The following is a 19,948-nucleotide window of genomic DNA, read 5'->3' on the forward strand; positions in this document are numbered from 1 at the left end:
TTGGAAAATGGAAAAATAGATATCTTTTCTGACAAAGATAATGAAACATATCAGTTGATTATTACCCATCGTCTCTTTGTCTCCTTTGTTTTACAGCTTCTCTGTTAAAAGGACTAAAACATGCTAACATAGTGCTGCTTCATGACATCATCCACACCAAGGAGACGCTGACACTTGTGTTTGAATATGTGGTGAGTAAAGTAAGAATTCAGATTTTATAAACATAAAATTCTTGTAGTATTATGATAGAGTTTCTTATTTAAGTTGCTGTACTGAAGTATATTATCTAGTAAGTTTGTATAATTTTGAAAAATTCAGAAAAATGTTAAACTGAATTTTCATCAGATGTATTATCTTTTAATAACCTATTTGTTACCGGGTATGCTGTAATTTTTAGGTTTATCAAATAGGATTAAACATGACAGTGATCACTGCATCAAAGGAAGTTCACAGATGATAATTCCCCCCGCCCCTCCTTTGGATTTACAACTTGGTTTCTCAGAAGCATTCTTACTAAGATTTTTTTTTTCTTTTTGGGTGGGTGGAGGAAAGCCTGATACTTGCAATTTAGACTTCATAGTTTTCCCCCTCAGTTCGTGTTTCAGCTATTAATTAAAACTTCCAATTTGCATAGCACACAATGTAATGATCTTATTGTGTTGAGAGTATTACTGCTAGAAGACTTGGACTTGAACTCATAATTAATCTTTCTCCGTTTCTCCTAGAAAACCATATGGTATTTATGTAGCATCACTTCAGCATTTAACTGTGGAATCATGAAATGTAACCATGATAATTAACATCCCAATTTTCACAGATGGATCTGAGAACATGTAATTTATAAGATACAAATGACATTGGTGGAGACTTTTATTGAGAAGAGTAGCTGTTGGTATTGTGAATGTATTAGGATCCCATTTTGTAATTACCACACTACTTTTTAAAAAATTTGAAATAGGTTCCATGTTTTTTTAAAATATATAATAGAATGCATATTTGTAACATTTTTATCTTGCTAATGTCTGCCTGTGTCTGTTTATCATTTGAAAATTGTTGTCTTATGAAGAAGCCATTTATCTTCTCTATTTACATATAAATGATAGATACATTTGAATAATATGGTAATGTGGCTACAAGGACAGCTAGAGCTGAGCAGTTGAATATATTACATGGTACCAAGAATGGATGCAGATTCACACATCAATGCAAATATAATTTCTTTTGTTTAATCGGTGATTTTGGAGTCAATAATGTATTCAGTTGACTTAGAATTGGAATTTTTGCTTCATATTTTCCAGTAGGTCTATTGCAATATTGCAATTAAATCTAGATTTTTCTTAGTATACTTGACTAATTTTTATGTTTTGTAGAAGAAAAGATTTGAAAAAAAGATTTAAAAAATGTACTTACTCCCTCCTCCAAAATTAAATGGTTAAGCTGAAAAGAAAAAGAGTTTGACCTCTAAAATCAGTAACGTGAATAGAGAAACTAACAGAAATAATATGAAAATATGTCCTTCAGGACTTAAAAGAAACCTATATTTGTGAGGCTAAAATCATTTGATGATTTTTATATTCTGTGGAAGCGGCCACATGAAGGAAATTCACTGTCCTGAAATATTTGCTAATTGATTAAGACTGACTTTTAAACATATCCTGTGATATTTGCTGACTGATTAAAACTGACTGTTAAACAATCACTCTTCTTTGTGTGAGTGAAATTTTTCCCTGGTTCCAAGTCTTGTGGAGCCATCCCAGGTCAATCAGCCACATAATAGTGTGGACCTCTGCAGTACTTTTCTGGCAACGTTTTATTCCCTGCTTCTCTGGGGGAGTTAAGACATAGCTTAACCTGTTCTCAGAGAATGAGACAAGCTGACATCATTCATGCTTTAGAACTGGCCTGCCTTGCCTCTCCTTGGGTCCCCCACTCTGTCTTTATTTCCTCACCTCCCCATTGTTCCTGCCTCCCTCTTTTCCGTCTAACCCTCGTCTTTTTCTAGTCTTTTCATGTTCTGTTCTTCTGATCTCTCTGGTGGTGTACTTTTTGGTGCTACAACTTATGTTTGTTTGGGTTTTGCTTAAGTGAAATGTTTGAATGGATATCTGAAATCAGAGTTGGGGTGGGGGCCATAGAAAGAGCTTATAGGAGTCTTCCCAGTTAGCGCTGGGGAGGTGTAGACTTCCTTGGCAGCATTAATGTGACTATGTGGCAATTGCCCAGTATAAAAAATACTCCCTAGAATATTTCCTAAAGTTTTTACTTTTTTTATACTGCTTTTTCATTGCTTGTTTAGACATCTACTGGTATCTCAAGAAAGATTAAGGCTCCAACATTTTTTAATGGATTAATCAGATTGCTTTCCTCACAGTATCTAGCGGAAATTACTCTGTTCTTTTCTTGTATGTTTCATAGCAATGGAAAGACAGTAATAATTTCAAAGCATGAAATGCCTTGGAAATTAGAGCAGATCTAGGGGAAGGACATAGGCTAGGAAACCAGAGGTCACTCTGGGCTTGGGATGATGAGTGATGGATGAAAAAAGGAGGTAAAGGAATATTTAAGACAAGGATGACCGCAATGCTGTGCTGAGCACTCTGCTTGGGGCTTTACATTCATTATCATTTTTGATGTTCTCAAGAGCCTCCTGGAACTATGAATATCACTTTACAAAGGAAAAGAAAACTAAGTATTAGAGAGATGAGGTGCTTTTCCAGGATCTTATAGCAAGTACGATGGACCCAGGCCCATCTTACTCTGATTTCCAATTGTAATGTTGTATCTCCGGCTTATTTTTACAACGGTACTTAGATTGAGCTTTTGGTCAGAAGAGGAAAAGGAAATTTTCTTTTTTTGCACCACCCTCCCTTTTTCTGCTATTAAGATCCTGAATGCAGTTAAATCCTGAATACAGTTAGACTGCTTTGTTGTTTAAATAAGTTTTTGGACTGGTCAAAAGCCTCATCACTTCATATTTTATTGTAATTATGAAATGTTTTTAAAGTTCCCAAAAAGTAAACTTAAAATTACAGTATTGTCCCTTATATCACTGGGATCTACTTACACACACACACACACACACACACAGGACCTTGTTATTTAGCAAGCCCTAAAATCAGTAGCAAACATTTTAATGTGCAGTTTTCTAAACTTAGTGATGACATTGCCAAAGTTTAAAATTGTTAACATCAAAATTGTTTTCTAAAAGAGGTTGATTTTATATTTCATGTAATTAATAGTACCCTTTTTTTGAGGAAGGGGAATGAGTAAGTTAACAAGTGTAAGACAGGGACGCCTGGGTAGCTCAGTTGACTAAGCATCTGTTTTCAGCCCAGGTCATGATCCCAGGATCTTGAAATTGAGTCCCACATTGTATTCCCTGCTCAGCAGGGAGTCTGTTTCTCCCTCTGCCTCTGCCCCTTGCCCTGTTCCTGCTGTCTCTCTCTCTCAAATAAAATCTTTAAAAATAAGTAAAATAAAATAAAATAAAAAGTGTAAGAAAAATCCAAACACCATGCCCATTGAAACTCTAGCTTTATGGGGAACCTGGGTGGCTCAGTGGGTTAAACCCTCTGCCTTCGGCTCAGGTCATGATCCCAGGGTCCCGGGATCAAGCCCCCGCATCGGGGCTCTCTGCTCAGTGGGGAGCCTGCTTTCTTCTCTCTCTCTCTCTCTCTGCCTGCCTCTCTGCCCACCTGTGATCTCTACCTGTCAAATAAATAAATAAAATCTTAAAAATAAATAAATAAGAAAAGAAACCCTAGATATGAAAGAAAAGTAAAATAACTTTTAAGATTCACTAGGTACTATTGGATTTTTTCTTTGGATTTTAGTTAAGTGTTCAAAGTTTGTTTTAGGATCATATGTAATTTGAGTTCCACAAAGTAAAATAGTCTTATTTATTTTATTTATTTTTTTAATTTAAATTTTGAGAGTTAATGTACAGTAACATTCTTTTTTTTTTTTTAATTTTTTATTTATTTTCAGCGTAACAGTATTCATTGTTTTTTCACCACACCCAGTGCTCCATGCAATCTGTGCCCTCCCTAATACCCACCACCTGGTTCCCCCACCCTCCCACCCCACCCCTTCAAAACCCTCAGGTTGTTTTTCAGAGTCCATAGTCTCTCATGGTTCACCTCCCCTTCCAATTTCCCTCAACTCCCTTCTCCTCTCCATCTACCCTTGTCCTCTATATTATTTGTTATGCTCCACCAATAAGTGAAACCATATGATACTTGACTTTCTCTGTTTGACTTATTTCACTCAACATAATCCCTTCCAGTCCTGTCCATGTTGCTACAAAAGTTGGGTATTCGTCCTTTCTGATGGAGGCATAATACTCCATAGTGTATATGGACCACATCTTCCTTATCCATTCATCCGTCGAAGGGCATCTTGGTTCTTTCCACAGTTTGGCGACCGTGGCCATTGCTGCTATAAACATTGGGGTACAGATGGCCCTTCTTTTCACTACATCTGTATCTTTGGGGTAAATACCCAGCAGTGCAATTGCAGGGTCATAGGGAAGATCTATTTTTAATTTCCCGAGGAATCTCCACACTGTTCTCCAAAGTGGCTGCACCAGTTTGCATTCCCACCAACAGTGTAAGAGGGTTCCCCTTTCTCCACATCCTCTCCAACACACGTTGTTTCCTGTCTTGCTAATTTTGGCCATTCTAACTGGTGTAAGGTGGTATCTCAATGTGGTTTTGATTTGAATCTCCCTGATGGCTAGTGATGATGAACATTTTTTCATGTGTCTGGTAGCCATTTGTATGTCTTCATTGGAGAAGTGTCTGTTCATATCTTCTGCCCATTTTTTGATATGATTATCTGTTTTGTGTGTGTTGAGTTTGAGGAGTTCTTTATAGATCCTGGATATCAACCTTTTATCTGTACTGTCATTTGCAAATATCTTCTCCCATTCCGTGGGTTGCCTCTTTGTTTTGATGACTGTTTCTTTTGCTGTGCAGAAGCTTTTTATCTTGATGAAGTCCCAGAAGTTCATCTTTGCCTTTATTTCCTTCGCCTTTGGAGACATATCTTGAAAGAAGTTGCTATGGCTGATATCAAAGAGGTTACTCCCTATGTTCTCCTCGAGGATTCTGATGGATTCCTGTCTCACGTTGAGGTCTTTTATCCATTTCGAGTTTATCTTTGTGTACGGTGTAAGAGAATGGTCAAGTTTCATTCTTCTACATATAGCTGTCCAGTTTTCCCAGCACCATTTATTGAAGAGACTGTCTTTTTTCCACTGGATATTTTTTCCTGTTTTGTCAAAGATTATTTGACCATAGAGTTGAGGGTCCATATCTGGGCTCTCTACTCTGTTCCACTGGTCCATGTGTCTGTTTTTATGCCAGTACCATGCTGTCTTGGTGATCACAGCTTTGTAGTAAAGCTTGAAATCAGGTAACGTGATGCCACCAGTTTTATTTTTGTTTTTCAACATTTCCTTAGCAATTCGGGGTCTCTTCTGATTCCATACAAATTTTAGTATTATTTGCTCCAGCTCTTTGAAAAATACTGGTGGAATTTTGATTGGAATGGCATTAAAAGTATAGATTGCTCTGGGCAGTATAGACATTTTAACGATGTTTATTCTTCCCATCCAAGAGCATGGAATGGTCTTCCATCTTTTTGTGTCTTCTTCAATTTCTTTTAGGAGTGTTCTGTAGTTCCTCAAGTACAGATCTTTAACCTCTTTGGTTAGGTTTATTCCGAGGTATCTTATGGTTTTTGGTGCTATAGTAAATGGAATAGATTCTCTAATTTGCCTTTCTGTATTTTCATTGTTAGTGTATAAGAAAGCCACTGATTTCTGGACATTGACTTTGTATCCTGCTACATTACTGAATTGCTGTATGAGTTCTAGTAGTTTGGAGGTGGAGTCTTTCGGGTTTTCCATATAAAGAATCATGTCATCTGTGAAGAGAGAGAGTTTGACTTCTTCCTTGCCAATTTGGATACCTTTTATTTCTCTTTGTTGTCTGATTGCTGTTGCTAGAACTTCTAATACTATGTTGAACAAGAGTGGTGAGAGTGGGCATCCTTGTCGTGTTCCTGATCTCAATGGGAAGGCTGCAAGCTTTTTCCCATTGAGGATGATATTTGCTGTGGGTTTTTCATAGATAGATTTGATGAAGTTCAGGAATGTTCCCTCTATCCCTATACTTTGAAGCGTTTTAATCAGGAACGGATGCTGGATTTTGTCAAAAGCTTTTTCTGCATCAATGGAGAGGATCATGTGGTTCTTCTCTCTTCTCTTATTGATTTGTTCTATCACATTGATTGATTTGCGAATGTTGAACCATCCTTGTAACCCAGGGATGAATCCTACCTGGTCATGGTGGATAATCTTTTTAATGTGCTGTTGGATCCTGTTTGCTAGGATCTTGTTGAGAATCTTAGCATCCATATTCATCAGTGATATCGGTCTGAAATTCTCCTTTTTGGTAGGGTCTTTGCCTGGTTTGGGGATCAGGGTGATGCTGGCTTCATAAAAAGAGTCTGGAAGTTTTCCTTCTGCTTCAATTTTTTGAAACAGCTTCAGGAGAATAGGTATTATTTCTTCTTTGAAAGTTTGATAGAATTCCCCAGGGAATCCGTCAGGTCCTGGGCTCTTGTTTTTTGGGAGGTTTTTGATCACTGCTTCAATCTCGTTACTAGATATCGGTCTATTCAGGTTGTCAATTTCTTCCTGGTTCAATTTTGGGAGTTTATAGTTTTCCAGGAATGCATCCATTTCATCTAGGTTGCTTAGCTTATTGGCATATAACTGTTGATAATAGCTTCTGATGATTGTTTCTACTTCCTTGGTGTTAGTTGTGATCTCTCCCTTTTCATTCATAATTTTATTAATTTGGGCTTTCTCTCTTTTCTTTTGGATTAGTGTGGCCAATGGTTTATCGATCTTATTGATTCTTTCAAAAAACCAGCTTCTAGTTTCGTTGATACGTTCTACTGTATCTCTGGTTTCTACCTCGTTGATCTCTGCTCTAATCTTGATTATTTCCCTTCTTACGTGTGGAGTTGGTTTGATTTGTTGTTGATTCTCCAGTTCTTTAAGGTGTAGAGACAGCTGGTGTATTCTGGATTTTTCAATTTTTTTGAGGGAGGCTTGGATGGCTATGAATTTCCCCCTTAGGACCGCCTTTGCTGTATCCCATAGGTTTTGGAGTGAAGTGTCTTCGTTCTCATTGGTTTCCATAAATTGTTTAAGTTCTTCTTTGATCTCCTGGTTGATCCAAGCATTCTTAAGCAAGGTGGTCTTTAGCTTCCAGGTATTTGAGTTCCTTCTGAACTTTTCCTTGTGATTGAGCTCCAGTTTCAAAGCATTGTGATCTGAGAATATGCAGGGAATCATCTCAGTCTTTTGGTGTCGGTTGAGCCCTGATTTGTGACCCAGTATGTGGTCTATTCTGGAGAAGGTTCCATGTGCACTTGAGAAGAATGAGTATTCTGTTGTTTTAGGGTGGAATGTTCTGTATATATCTATGAGGTCCATCTGGTCCAATGTGTCATTCAATGCTCTTATTTCTTTATTGATTTTCTGCTTCGATGATCTGTCTATTTCTGAGAGAGGCGTGTTAAGATCTCCTACTATTAATGTATTCATATCAATATGACTCTTTATCTTGATTAATAGTTTTCTTATGTAATTGGCTGCTCCCATATTGGGGGCATAGATATTTACAATTGTTAGATCATCTTGGTGGATAGTCCCTTTAAGAATGATGTAGTGTCCTTCTGTATCCCTGACTACTGTCTTTAGTTTAAAATCTAATTTATCTGATATGAGAATCGCTACCCCGGCCTTCTTTTGAGGCCCATTGGCGTGAAAGATGCTTCTCCATCCCTTCACTTTCAGTCTGGGTGTATCTTTAGGTTCAAAATGGGTCTCTTGTAGACAACATATGGATGGGTCCTGTCGTTTTATCCAATCTGCAACCCTGTGTCGTTTTATGGGTGCATTTAGGCCATTCACATTGAGAGTGATTATTGAGAGATACGTTTTTATTGACATTGTGTTATCTTTGAAGTCTTTCTTTCTGTCGATTGTCTCTATATTTCTGTTCAATGCTATTCTTAGGATTTTTCCTCTTTTATAGAACCCCCCTTAATATTTCCTGCAGTGTCGGCTTGGTGGTTGCATAGTCTTTCAAGCCTTGCCGGTCTTGGAAACTCTTTATCTCTCCATCCATTTTGAATGTCAGTCTTGCTGGATAAAGTATTCTTGGCTGCATGTTCTTCTCATTTAGTGCCCTGAATATATCTTGCCAGCCCTTTCTGGCTTGCCAGGTCTCTGTGGACAGGTCTGACGTTATTCTGATGGGCTTTCCTCTGTATGTAAGGAGGTTCTTTGTCCTAGCGGCTTTCAAGAGATTGTATCTACAATTATGATTCCTCAATTTTACTATGAGGTGCCTGGATGTTTTTTTTGAATTTATAATCTTGGGGGGGGACCTTTCTACTTCTAGTACATGAACACTTGTTCCATTCGCAAGATTGGGAAAATTTTCATGAAAAATTTGTTCCACTATATCTTCTAGACTTCTTTCTTTCTCCTCCCCTTCAGGGATTCCAATAATTCTGACGTTGGAACGTTTCATGGCATCATTTATTTCCCTGATTCTGTTTTCGTGGCTTCTAAGCTGTTTGTTCCAGGCTTCCTCCTGATCCTTTCTCTCTATTTGTTTGTCCTCCAGATCACTAATTCTATCTTCTGTCTCAGTTACCCTAGCTTTTAGAGAATTTAGATTAGATTGGAACTCATTGAGAGCGTTGTGAACCTCATCCCTGGTGGCCTTCAGCTCTGCCCTAACATTATGAACCTCCTCTCTGGTCGCTTTCAATTCTGCCCTAATCAATTCTGTTTGGTCATCCATGGCTTTCTCCAACCTAGCTATTGCCTGGATAATTGTTAGCCTGAATTCTCTTTCTGACATATTGTCTATGTTGATAGCCGTTAGCTCTGTTGCAGAAGGCCCATCCTCTGTATTTTTCTTCTGTTGGGGATTCCTCCTCCTAGTCATTTTGGTGAGAGATGACTGGACAGATGTAGCTGGATGTATTGACCGTGGTGCAGTCAAGGTGCACCCTAGAACGCTTCTGAGCACTCAGGATTCCCCACCCAAATGAGAGAAAAAAGAAAAGAAAAAGAAAAAAGAGGGAGAGAGAGAGACAGGAAAAAAAGGGAAGATAAAAGTGAAGGTTCAGCCCAAATGGGCCCCAGGGTAAGGTTTATGACGTATACAAACAAAAACAGACAAACAAAAAGACTGATAAAAGTATATGACGAGAGAAAAAATATATATATATAAGCAAAAAAAAGGAGGAGCCTCGTCAAGAAGAACCCCAAGTATAAGATTTATATACTATCCAGACAAACATAAATACACAGAGACACTGGCAGAAGAAAAAGATGGGAGCATGGTTATAGATTCTCGGTGTGGGCGAGGAAGGTTATTTTGATTCTTCCTGGATGTATCTTGATATCTTTGTTAAAGGACTCAACTTTCCTAAGAAAAAGGGGGATTAAAAATTGGTTCACCTATAGGGGTAGCATTGCTTGGAGGAAGGGGGTTACCTTGAAGTTTAACTCTATATGAATATTAGAAAATAAAAATAAAAAAGGAATAAACTGGACTAAACTAAATTAAAAATTTTTTTAAAAATTAAGAAAATAGAAAAGCAAAAGAAAAACATGTGTATGTATCAAAAAAATTCAGGTTAGAAGTTTATCATGGAATTTGATGTACTGGACATCTCACTGTGATGGTAAATAGGTTAAAAAATTATCTATATAAAAAAAGAAAAAAAAATGAACCAGAATAGTGGGAAAGAATTAAAAATAAAAGTTGTATCTATGAAGTAGTGGTGGTTGTTCTCTTGTAGTCTTTTTTTTTTTTTTTTTCCTGATTTGTTTTCTGGGGGAGGGGGCTGCCACGTGGGTTTTCAGTCAATGATGTTCCCTGAGTTAAGTCCTCCCGACCCCCTCAAGGGGGTGGGCTCTGAGAAAAACTTTTTTTTCAGGTTTTTGTTCTCTGGAGGTTTTTATGTTTTTCACTTCTTTTCTCTCGCCTTGACAGCTTTTGATGGTTTTTGGAGGTTTAGAGGAAAGAAAACTGCACCCCAACCTCCCTCTCAGAGAGAAGCCTCAGTCTGCTCCCCTGCAGGTGCTGCAGCCGCTGGGCCGCTGGCAGAGCAGGTTCTGAGTCACGGTCCCTGGGGACGCAGGATCTCCTGCTTGTACGCAAAACCAAGGCAGCTGTGGCTGTCTGGGCAGCTCCAGACCGCCAGGGAGGTTCCAAGCAGCAATCGCACACTGAGATTTTCCCGCTGGCTGGGGCTGAGAGCTCAGGGCTTGCGCGCACCTCTCCCAGGGGATGGTTTGGGGCGCGGCGCCTCCAGCTCTATCGGCTCTATCGCCGCGTGGGTCTATCACCGCGTGGGTCCCAGAACACCAGGCTGGGCGTTCGTGCACCTCTCTCAGGGGAGGTTGAGGCACGTGTGCATCTCCAGTAAGGTGCGAGTTCTGCCGTCTGGTGTGGCTCCCAGCCCCTCACGGGAGCCGGACTCCACCCGTTCTCGGGCGCACTGGCGGCTCCGGGACAAAGACCAGGTTTCTCCGCCGCACTCTCTGGCTCAGCGCCAGGGGATGCTGCCCTGGGTCTGGGGACTTAAGCCCCTATCCCTATCCGCCCCGATTCCCACAATTTCCCCGCGCGAGTCTTTGCTCTTTTGAGTGCTTTCAACAAGACTCCAAGTTAATGCTGGTCCCCAGATGCCGGGCACTCTCGTATTGGGGTATTATTTTCCAGTCGGTCGCCTCTGGTGGCTCCCTCCCCCTTTTGTTTATCTTCCGATATCAGTCCGACGTTCCCACTCCACTTTACCTGCCCACTGGCGTCTTCTGGCCCCCGTAGAGATCCAGACGTGTATAATTCTGATCTCAGGCTGATTTCATGGGTGATCGGAGTTCTTTGGTAGGTAATCAGCTCACTTTAGGGTGCAGGTTGAAAAGGCGCCTCCTCCTACTTCCCCGCCATCTTGTCTCCCCCGATGTACAGTAACATTCTTATTTATGATAATGTACCTACTGTATAAATATATTTCTGTTCTTTGCTTTAAAAGAGAATCTGAAGCCCATCTGCTTTGTGTTATTCCCATGAATTACCTTCTAGGTTACACAAAAGCCTTGGGAGCCCCAGAATAATGAAATAAGTGCTGTGGAAGAGCACTGGAAGAAATGACTTTGGAGGTCATTATTAAAACCCTTCAGTGGGTGCGCCTGGGTGGCTCAGTGGGTTAAAGCCTCTGCCTTCGGCTCGGGTCATGATCTCAGGTCCTGGGATCGAGCCCCACATCAGGCTCTCTGCTCGGCAGGGAGCCTGCTTCCTCCTCTCTCTCTGCCTGCCTCCCTGCCTGCTTGTGATCTGTCTGTCAAATAAATAAATTGAAAAAAATCTTAAAAAAAATAAAAATAAATAAAACCCTTCAGTGGATAATAGGATACTGCTAATATAGGCTGTCTCTTAAGTACTGTGGAAAGCTCCTAAAATGTCTGGAATTTAGATTCTTATACACTGTCAAAGTGTGTAGATACAACCCGCGAGCTGCAAGATTGGGGACCCACTGGAAAACATGCCGCTCAGTTTGCTCCTGTGTCTGTCATGTGGCACGAGGCTTCCAGTGCCCTTTTGAGTACTATCTTCCTGCCATTGTTGTCCAAGGTCAAGGAGCATTTTTAACCAAGGAGTGACTCAATTAGCTTGAAAGGTATATCTGGTTTCCCCATGGTTTAAGACATTGTTAGAGCTACCCTTTTTCCCACTTGGGTTCAAGTGTTGGCAGAGAAATACTGTAGAAAATAGTGAAAGTGCTAACAGTTTTGTTTTTTTTCCTACTTAAATAGAAAGTTAAGCATTTTAGTGTTTTTTCTTTTTCTTTTCTTTTTTGGCCAAAGACAAATAAGGGCCACATTAACCTACTTAACATCATGCTGAAAAACTTAAAACAGATTTCCTTAAGTGGCAATAAGAATATTAATATAGTATATGTGATTACATAAATATATATTACCATTAAAGCACATAATTATTCTGTTCTGATTTTTATTATATGAGATCATAGTATGTGTAGCAGAACTCTTTATTTCACATTTAATTATTATGTATAAGAAGAAAAAGCAAACTTATAGCTAGGCATGATATTCACTGGAGCAGTCATTTTATTCTGCTGTGGGGTAAACTAGTAAAATAGTCAAACTAATGTGCAATATTATGTTAAAAAATCTGCATTACATATGAAAAAAGCTGTGTCTCCAAAAATCATGTAAAGTGATTTATGAATTACCAAAATTCACATAAGTTCTTTTTTTTTTTTTTAAGATTTTACTTATTTATTTGAGAAGAAGAACATGAGCGGGGTGAGGGGCAAAGGAAGAAGCTGCCTCCCTGCCAAGCAGGGAACTGTATGTGGGGTTCGACCCCAGGACTTGACTTCTATGCCAAGATCCTTATTATCCTCTCTCACCCTACAGATGGCTGGTGTTAGGATGAAGACCCACCTTCCTTCCTTGACCAGAGTTTTGTATGATGGTCTGAGGTGTGTGTGATGTTCAAATATGGGACTGGCAGCTGAAAGTTATATTCTTTCTTTTCTCCCTACCACACAATTTACCTCATTATTTGGTTTCTCTGCCTCATACATTTTGATTTCTGAATCTATGAGGAATGCTTTAATTTGCATGATTTTAAGCCACATCTGTTCTCAAAAACTGTAGCTCTCCATCAGTATTCTGGTTTCCAGATTAAACCCTCCTGGGGCAATGGAACATTTTTCTGCTTCCTGTGAGATAAAATACATGTGCACATGGGCAGGCACGTACAGCTGTAAGTGGGGGCGATCAGGGGCAGCCTTGCCGAGGAGGTGAGAGGTATTTAGGTAAAAAATCTGAGGGAGGTGAAGGAGAAAACACACATATATTTGAGGCACGTAGTTCGATTCAGGATATATTTTCAAGACTGAGCTGATAGTATTTGTTGTGGGATTTGAGAGATGATGAGGAGTCACGGATGACCCCAAGGATGTGGACTTGAGTGACTATGGTGGTGGAGCTGCTGTGAGGGAGGATGGGTCAGGCTTTGGGAGGAGCAGAGTGGGGAAGATGCGAGTCAGGTTTAATTGGGTTAAAGTTGACATGCGCAGTGTATGTGCAAATGGACATGTCAGAAGGCAGTTGGATGCATGAGTCTAGAATTTAGGAAAGAGATCCAGGGTAGACATTTGGAAGTTGTCTGGGTTATAGATGTTATTTGACAAGGGGATTGTGTGGGATCACCAAGGGTGGTAGTTGTTACGTTGGTGGCCCTAAATGAACCATGACTTTGTATAATCACACCTGTGTGCAAACCTCACCCCTTTATCTAGGCTGGGCTTGTGGTTGCTCCAGCCAGTAGAGCACCATGGTGGAAGTGACACTGCCAGTTGTGGTCCTGACAGCTGCTTTTTTGCACTCTTGAGCATCCTGACCGGCTGTGTTAGAATTCTGGTTAACTTGCTGAAGAGGCCATGTATCGAGGGAGAGGCCGTAGAGGACATGGAAGAGAACGGAGGACCTGGAACACAGTATAAAGAGTGAATGAACACAGAAAATGGAAAGGAATTTTATGGCCTGACCACTGGAGCATTCTGCCATCAAGGGTCCTGGTGGTGAGAAACTATCAATGAAGGATACTGAAAAGAAAACACCAGTAAGAAAGAAGCTGTTGCACCTGAGACTGAGAGCAAGAGCCCAGCAGCTGCCTCTCCAGTGCCCGGCAGAGTGGCTGGCACATAGTAGGTGCTTAGCAAAAATGTTTTATGGGAGTGAGTGAGTGAAATTTGAAGCAAGAAGAACAAGAGATTATAATAGTGTCCCCACTAAAGGCAAATAACCGAGAGAAAGCAAAACTGCTCAGTCACGTTTCAAATTTTTTTTCTCTTTATCTATTTATCTGCATTCCATCTTTAGTTCCCATTGACAGTCTTTATATTTTTTTTTTCTCTCAGAGCAAATATTCTTCCAAGTGGCAGCTGCAGAACAGATCTTCCTGCACAGCGGTTAGGGCAGGCCTCAGACAGCGGGCCCGTCGGAAACCACCTCGCTGGGTCGGAGGACTCAAGGGGCTTCGCCACTCCAAATAAATGTACCAGTCAGAGTTCTCTCTGGCCAGCAACAGAAATTCTCTCTGGCTGAATTAAACAGACAGGTTTACTGAGAGGCTATCATGTGGCTGACAGACCTGCTGGGAAGAATTTAAAAACTGCAGGAACAGTGTAAAGCTGAATAAGCAGACCAGAGCCGAAATCATGCCACAGAACCCGCCACGAAGCTCCCCGCTGCCACCAGGAGTGTCGGCTCCAGACACTGTCCCTTTCCTCACTGTCCCAACTGCTCCGGGGACTGGAGGTTATTACCTCTGCTAATGAGGTCAAAATAGTGTCGACATTTCTCCCTGCTTCTTCGGGTTGTGTTAGCTCCTACTGTAGAGTTAGGGTTGGTCCTGTGTGCTAGGTGACACCAGGCACGTGCCCATGGTTTGACTGCGCAGACCCCCGAGAGAGCAGCCTTTTGGCTTTTGCAACAGCAGCTGGGCCTTGCCTTCCACCAAAATGCATAAAGTAGGGTATTTTCACAACGCAGGGAATATAGTCAGATTTAGAACACACTTTGCTCAGCTCCCTGCCCTTTCCAATCCCCTCTCCCCAAAAACACCTTATGAATACCCACTGGAATGAGTTCATTGTATGGTCCCAGATAAATGACATCTGAAATGTGAAAAGAATTGCCCGTGGTATATTCATAGAACTGTCATTTGTAATCTTTGAAAAATCAAGAAGGAAGGTGAGCAGAAGGAATGCTGGTTTTTAAAAAAGGTGATGGGAAACAAACCTGAATCTATAGACAGATAAACACATGATAGAATGTTAGTGAAATTCAAAACTAGATCTTTGGACATTGAAGTCTAATAATCTTCATTCCCTTTTAGTAAGTAACAGCGTTTCTTGTTTCTTGTTTCTTGATTTCAGCAAAGCTTATGACAGGGACTCTCATGACAGTTCTTAGAATAAAATTGAAATCCAGTTGTCACAAGATTATTATTCCTTCAGTTTATTGCTGGATGAACAACTTCACCCAAAGCCTATTGATTAATGAATTGACATCAGGATGGACAAAAGTTTATCAGGGTATGCTGGAGGGCATTGTCTTTCACCTTGTCCTGTTTGATACTTTTATTAATGACTTAGATGAAGACATGGCGATGATGTGCTTGGCCTATTTGTGTGTGTTATAGCTGGGAGCTGTAATTAACACTTGGGGTGCTGGAATCAAGACTAAAAAGAATCTGATGAAATGAAGAGTGGAAACTACAGGGTGAATTGCTGTGGGACAAATAAAACAATGTGGTTAAGGAAAAGAAAAAAATGCAAGCCGAAGCTCATAAGGAAAAACAGGGTGGGGAAAGTTAGCTTCATAATGAAGTCAATTTCACATAAAAAAGACTAGTAATTTCTCTGGTTCAAAGAACTGAAGCGAACAAGAGGGTGCACCTAGGATGGCAAGAGGTCTGTGAACCAGGTATAACATGGAACCAGTGACTTATTCAGGAGGATTAGACATAGTAGAGAATAGAGAAAAGGTAATGTGTGTATTCCAGACAGGACAAGAAAGCCAAGTGTGGGAGTTCTGGGGAGGCTAACTTTGGCTTAATCCTGGGAAAGATACTCAAATGTTTTGTGTTACTTATAAATTAAATACAATGTCTTGAAGTGTAATGAGCATCTTATCACGAAAGTATTCAAGTAGAACCTGGGTTGATCCACATCAGAAATACTGTAGGGAGGGTTCCTGACCTGTACTGTATGCAGGGGATTGAAATATGTAACTTAGTATGTTATTTCATGTTGTCCCCACCAAAACCACGAAGTAGGTAGAAGGTTCCTCCATTTTGCAGATGGGGAAATTCATGCCAAGATGTCAGATACTCCTTGTATGCCCTTCCCAGTGGCTGCATAGTATCATTTCCTGTGTCCAGTGTGAACCCAGGAGACTCCAACTTTACGTAGTAAAGGACAGATGAAGGTTTTGCAGCTGTTAGGTGGGCTCATTTCATTTGGCATGACTTTTAGAAGCAGAAACACAACTTGTTATGGTCATTCACTTAATGATTCATTCATTCATTCCTTTATTCATTCATTTGTTTGTTTTTCTCCTCCAACATATAGGACTGTCTTCCAGGGATTATCTTTGAGCCCTAGAGATACAAATATATGTTCTTTGCTTTTAAAGAGGTTTGAAGTCCTACAGAGGACTGTGATCTTAGGCTAGATAGTGTCCATGTGCCATTTGGGTTATAAGCTGTCACAGATCTTCCTGTGCCATGCATGGGGTTAAAACGCAATTGTGTTAAAGTGAAAACAATGAGAAAACAAGTTTGACTCCTGCAAGAATTTCTTTATGGAAGAATTTCAAGAATGTTTTTGTTTCATGTATGGAGAACTAGTTATGCAGTGTCATAGTGTGATCCTATATTCTGAAGGGGGCTGGGCTGTCATTCAGATCCGAGTACCAAACATGAACAGATGTAAGCATTGTGGATGACTGAATGTGCAGGAGCGTAAATAGAAGAATTCTGAAGCATAAGGAGAGACTAAAGAGAAGCAAGCTTGCTTTCAATCAGTGCTCTGTTATAAACTTCTCATTTTGTCTAATTGGTAGGACAAAGTCAATTAACTTCATTTCTGTCCTTTACCCTAATGGCTTCTCATCCAACAAGGAACCCCGGTCTCTTTTAGTCATTTTCCACTGTATTTGTTCACTTACTATTTTGGGTGCTGGGATTTTAGTTTATTTTTTCTGTTTCCCTCATACCTATCTTCTCTGTGCCCTAGTTTTATTTCATATAGTTGCCACCCTTATTAGGAAGTCCTAATTATAGTTCAGCATTTTAATTCGCATGATTTAGGATAGAAGTGTATCCGGTTTCCAACTGTTGCTATAGTAAACCCCTGATTATCCACAAAAACACAGTTTTGAGTCTCATCTACATTCCTGTAGATGAGGAATGTAGATGAGACTGCCTTAATGAGAACACACTCTGTCTCTATGGGCTTTTTAAATTTTTAATTGTTTTTCTTTAATTTTGAATTTCATCACTAAAGCTATAGGCATGTAATGGGGAAGCTGGAATAATGGGTGATATTTGAAGAAAGCACACTGAAGAAAAGACTTTATTGGTAGAAGCAGATCATAGGGAAGGTAAGAACAGAAATAAAAAAAGAATTCCTCTAGAAGGGAAAGGACGTACTTGCATATTCTTTGGATTTTTTCCCCCACGGGAATTATTTCCATACTTCTTAAGAAAACATTAATCTTGGGAAATCTGAGCATGTTTCATGGGACAGGTGGAGGTCATAGAGTGATGCATTGAATGTAATAAGACTGACAATGATCAGCTTGGAGAAATTAGAGAAACGTTTCAGCTTTAGGTACTAAAGTTGCTGTCTGATGAAAGTACCCAAGATCAGGAGAAGAGCATCAATAATTCCAATTACGTTTGCATTATGTTTGATTAGCCCATGAAGTAATTGAAGAAAAAAATCATTAGCAGATTTATCTCTAAGTGAGAAAGTATACATCATTATCTGTCATACAAAATGGGTTGTCTGCAACTTCTCACCAGTTTTCAGAATCACTAACTTGATAAATACATTGCAATATAATGGATTTTCTTTCCTCTTATTGTTGTTAGTGTTATTTGTTGCTGTTACTATTTCGTGCATTTTAGGAACAATTCAATTAACATCATATAATGTTTTAATCTAATACGTGTTTTGTGCTTTGGTAAAGGGATGTTAAACTGACTCCAGTTTTAAATCATTCATTCTTGTTGATATGATTGTTGTATTTATTTGAGTGATACATCATATGCATATAAAGAGTCGAGTAGTTTCATGGTTTGCTGTGAAAAACAGCAGTTTTTTTATTTTCTTGGTCTTTTAGGTGATTCTTTTGGATTTTCCTCTGAAAATCTAACAAGACTTTCTTTTATTACCACCTTTTTCCCCCTTTTGGCAGCATCCATTAACTCCTGCAGTGGAAAACATGAATTTAGTGGGGTTGTTTTTAGTTTCTCATTATTCCATTTTTAACAGGTGAACACCTCCTATCCTGTTGTCCTCCATCCTCTCTTCCTTTCACTGTAGGTGTATGTAATTTTAATTAGATCAGAAATTCATTTTTTACATTATTAGGTCATATAAATCTTGTTTATAGCTGAGGCATGTAAGTATACTGTGATCACTTTCCTCTTCAGTTCAACTTTTGGTTTCCCTGAAATTAATAATAATTTCCCGTTTTTCATTTCTACCATTGACTTAAGGCCGCCTTCTCAAACCTCCGCCTGGTGCATCTCCCTTTACTGACTTCCTGGGATGCCTTTTGCTCTCTCCTGGGGTGAAGCTTTTTCTTCCTCCATCTCACGTTATTTTATTTGGGGGGAACACAGTTTCTAATATCTTCCTGGGATTTTTTAAAAAGATTTTATTTATTTACTTGACAGCGATGACAAGTAGGCAGAGAGGCAGACAGAGAGAGAGGGGGAAGCAGGCTCCCCACCGAGCAGAGAGCCCAATGCGGGGCTCGATCCCAGGACCCTGAGATCGTGACCCAAGCTGAAGGCAGAGGCTTTAACTCTCTGAGCCACCCAGGCGCCCCTGGGTTGTTTGTTGTTGTTGTTGTTGTTATTGTTGTTTGTTTTTTGAGATATCCATTTCTGAAAATATCTTTATTCTGTGCTCATGCTTGATTGACATTTTGACTAGACACAGAATTCCTGGTTGGAAATAATTTTGTTAGAATTTCAATAGGATTATTCCACTGTTGTCTAGTTTCCATTGTCTCTGTTAAAATAGCTTTCTTTATTTCCAGTCTTCTGAAGTTTCATGATGAAGCAAAAAATGTCAGATATATTTTCATTTGTACCTTTTCAGTCTGGACACTCCTGTCTTTACATTCTTCTTCTTCTTTTTAACAGTTTCATCACAATGCAATTCCCATAACAGAATCCTACTTTCTACTTCAAGTATCTACTTCAGTTATTTTTAGTATATTCACAGAATTTTTGGAACCATCATTACTATCTAATTTTAGAAAATTAAGTTGCTCTAACCAGAGGCCCCCTACCCATTAGCAGTCACTTGGAATTCTCTACCTTTTTTCAACCCCTGGGGAATACTAATGTACTTTATGTCTCTGTGGGTTTTCCTGGACGTTCCTTATAAATGGAATCATCACTCTGTGATGATTTTTTAGTGACAGGCTTCTTTCCCCTTGCATCATGTGTTGTAGCAGTACTTTTTTTTTTTTTTTAATAATATTCCACGGTGTGGATGGATGTACCACATCAGTCATCCGATGACTCTATCTTTAAGTTTTTGAAAGACTGTCAAACTGTTTTTCAAAGTGGATGCTCTCTTTTACCATCTAACCAGCAGGATTTGGGGGTTCCGGTTTTCCACACCCTCAGCAATACTTTTTGTCTGTCTTTTTTATTACAATGTTTGATGGTTTCTTTTTGTCATTCTTTGAATTTCCCTCCCACCTAAGCATGTTGAGCATTTTTTAGTGCACATATGTCCTTCTGTTTCAAGAAATGATCTTGGGGCACCTGGGTGGCTCAGTCAGTTAAGCATCTGCCTTCGGCTCAGGTCGTAATCTCAGGGTCCTGGGATCGAGCCCCATATCGGGCTCCCTGCTCAGTGAGCAGCCTGCTTCTGCTTCTCCCTCTCCCTCTGCCTGCTGCTCCCCCTGCTTGTGTGCTCGCACTCTCTCTCTCTCTCTCTCTCTATCTCTCTCAAATAAATAAAATCTTTTAAAAAAATGATCTTAAATTTATTT

The 19,948-nt window shown here is 39.7% G+C and overlaps 1 protein-coding gene across 1 annotated transcript in view; it reads left to right on the top strand.

Annotated features, from left to right (window-relative positions):
- Nucleotides 1-19,948, top strand: part of CDK14 (cyclin dependent kinase 14) — a 582,239-nt gene that overhangs the window by 249,468 nt on the left and 312,823 nt on the right. Inside the window, exon 6 of the mRNA XM_080818397.1 lies at nt 97-191. Within this exon, the coding sequence (XP_080674523.1) occupies nt 97-191 (95 nt within the window). The remainder of the gene's footprint in view (nt 1-96; nt 192-19,948) is intronic.

Source organism: Martes martes (assembly GCF_963455335.1).
Source record: "Martes martes genome assembly, chromosome: 11".
Classification (NCBI taxonomy): domain Eukaryota; kingdom Metazoa; phylum Chordata; class Mammalia; order Carnivora; family Mustelidae; genus Martes; species Martes martes.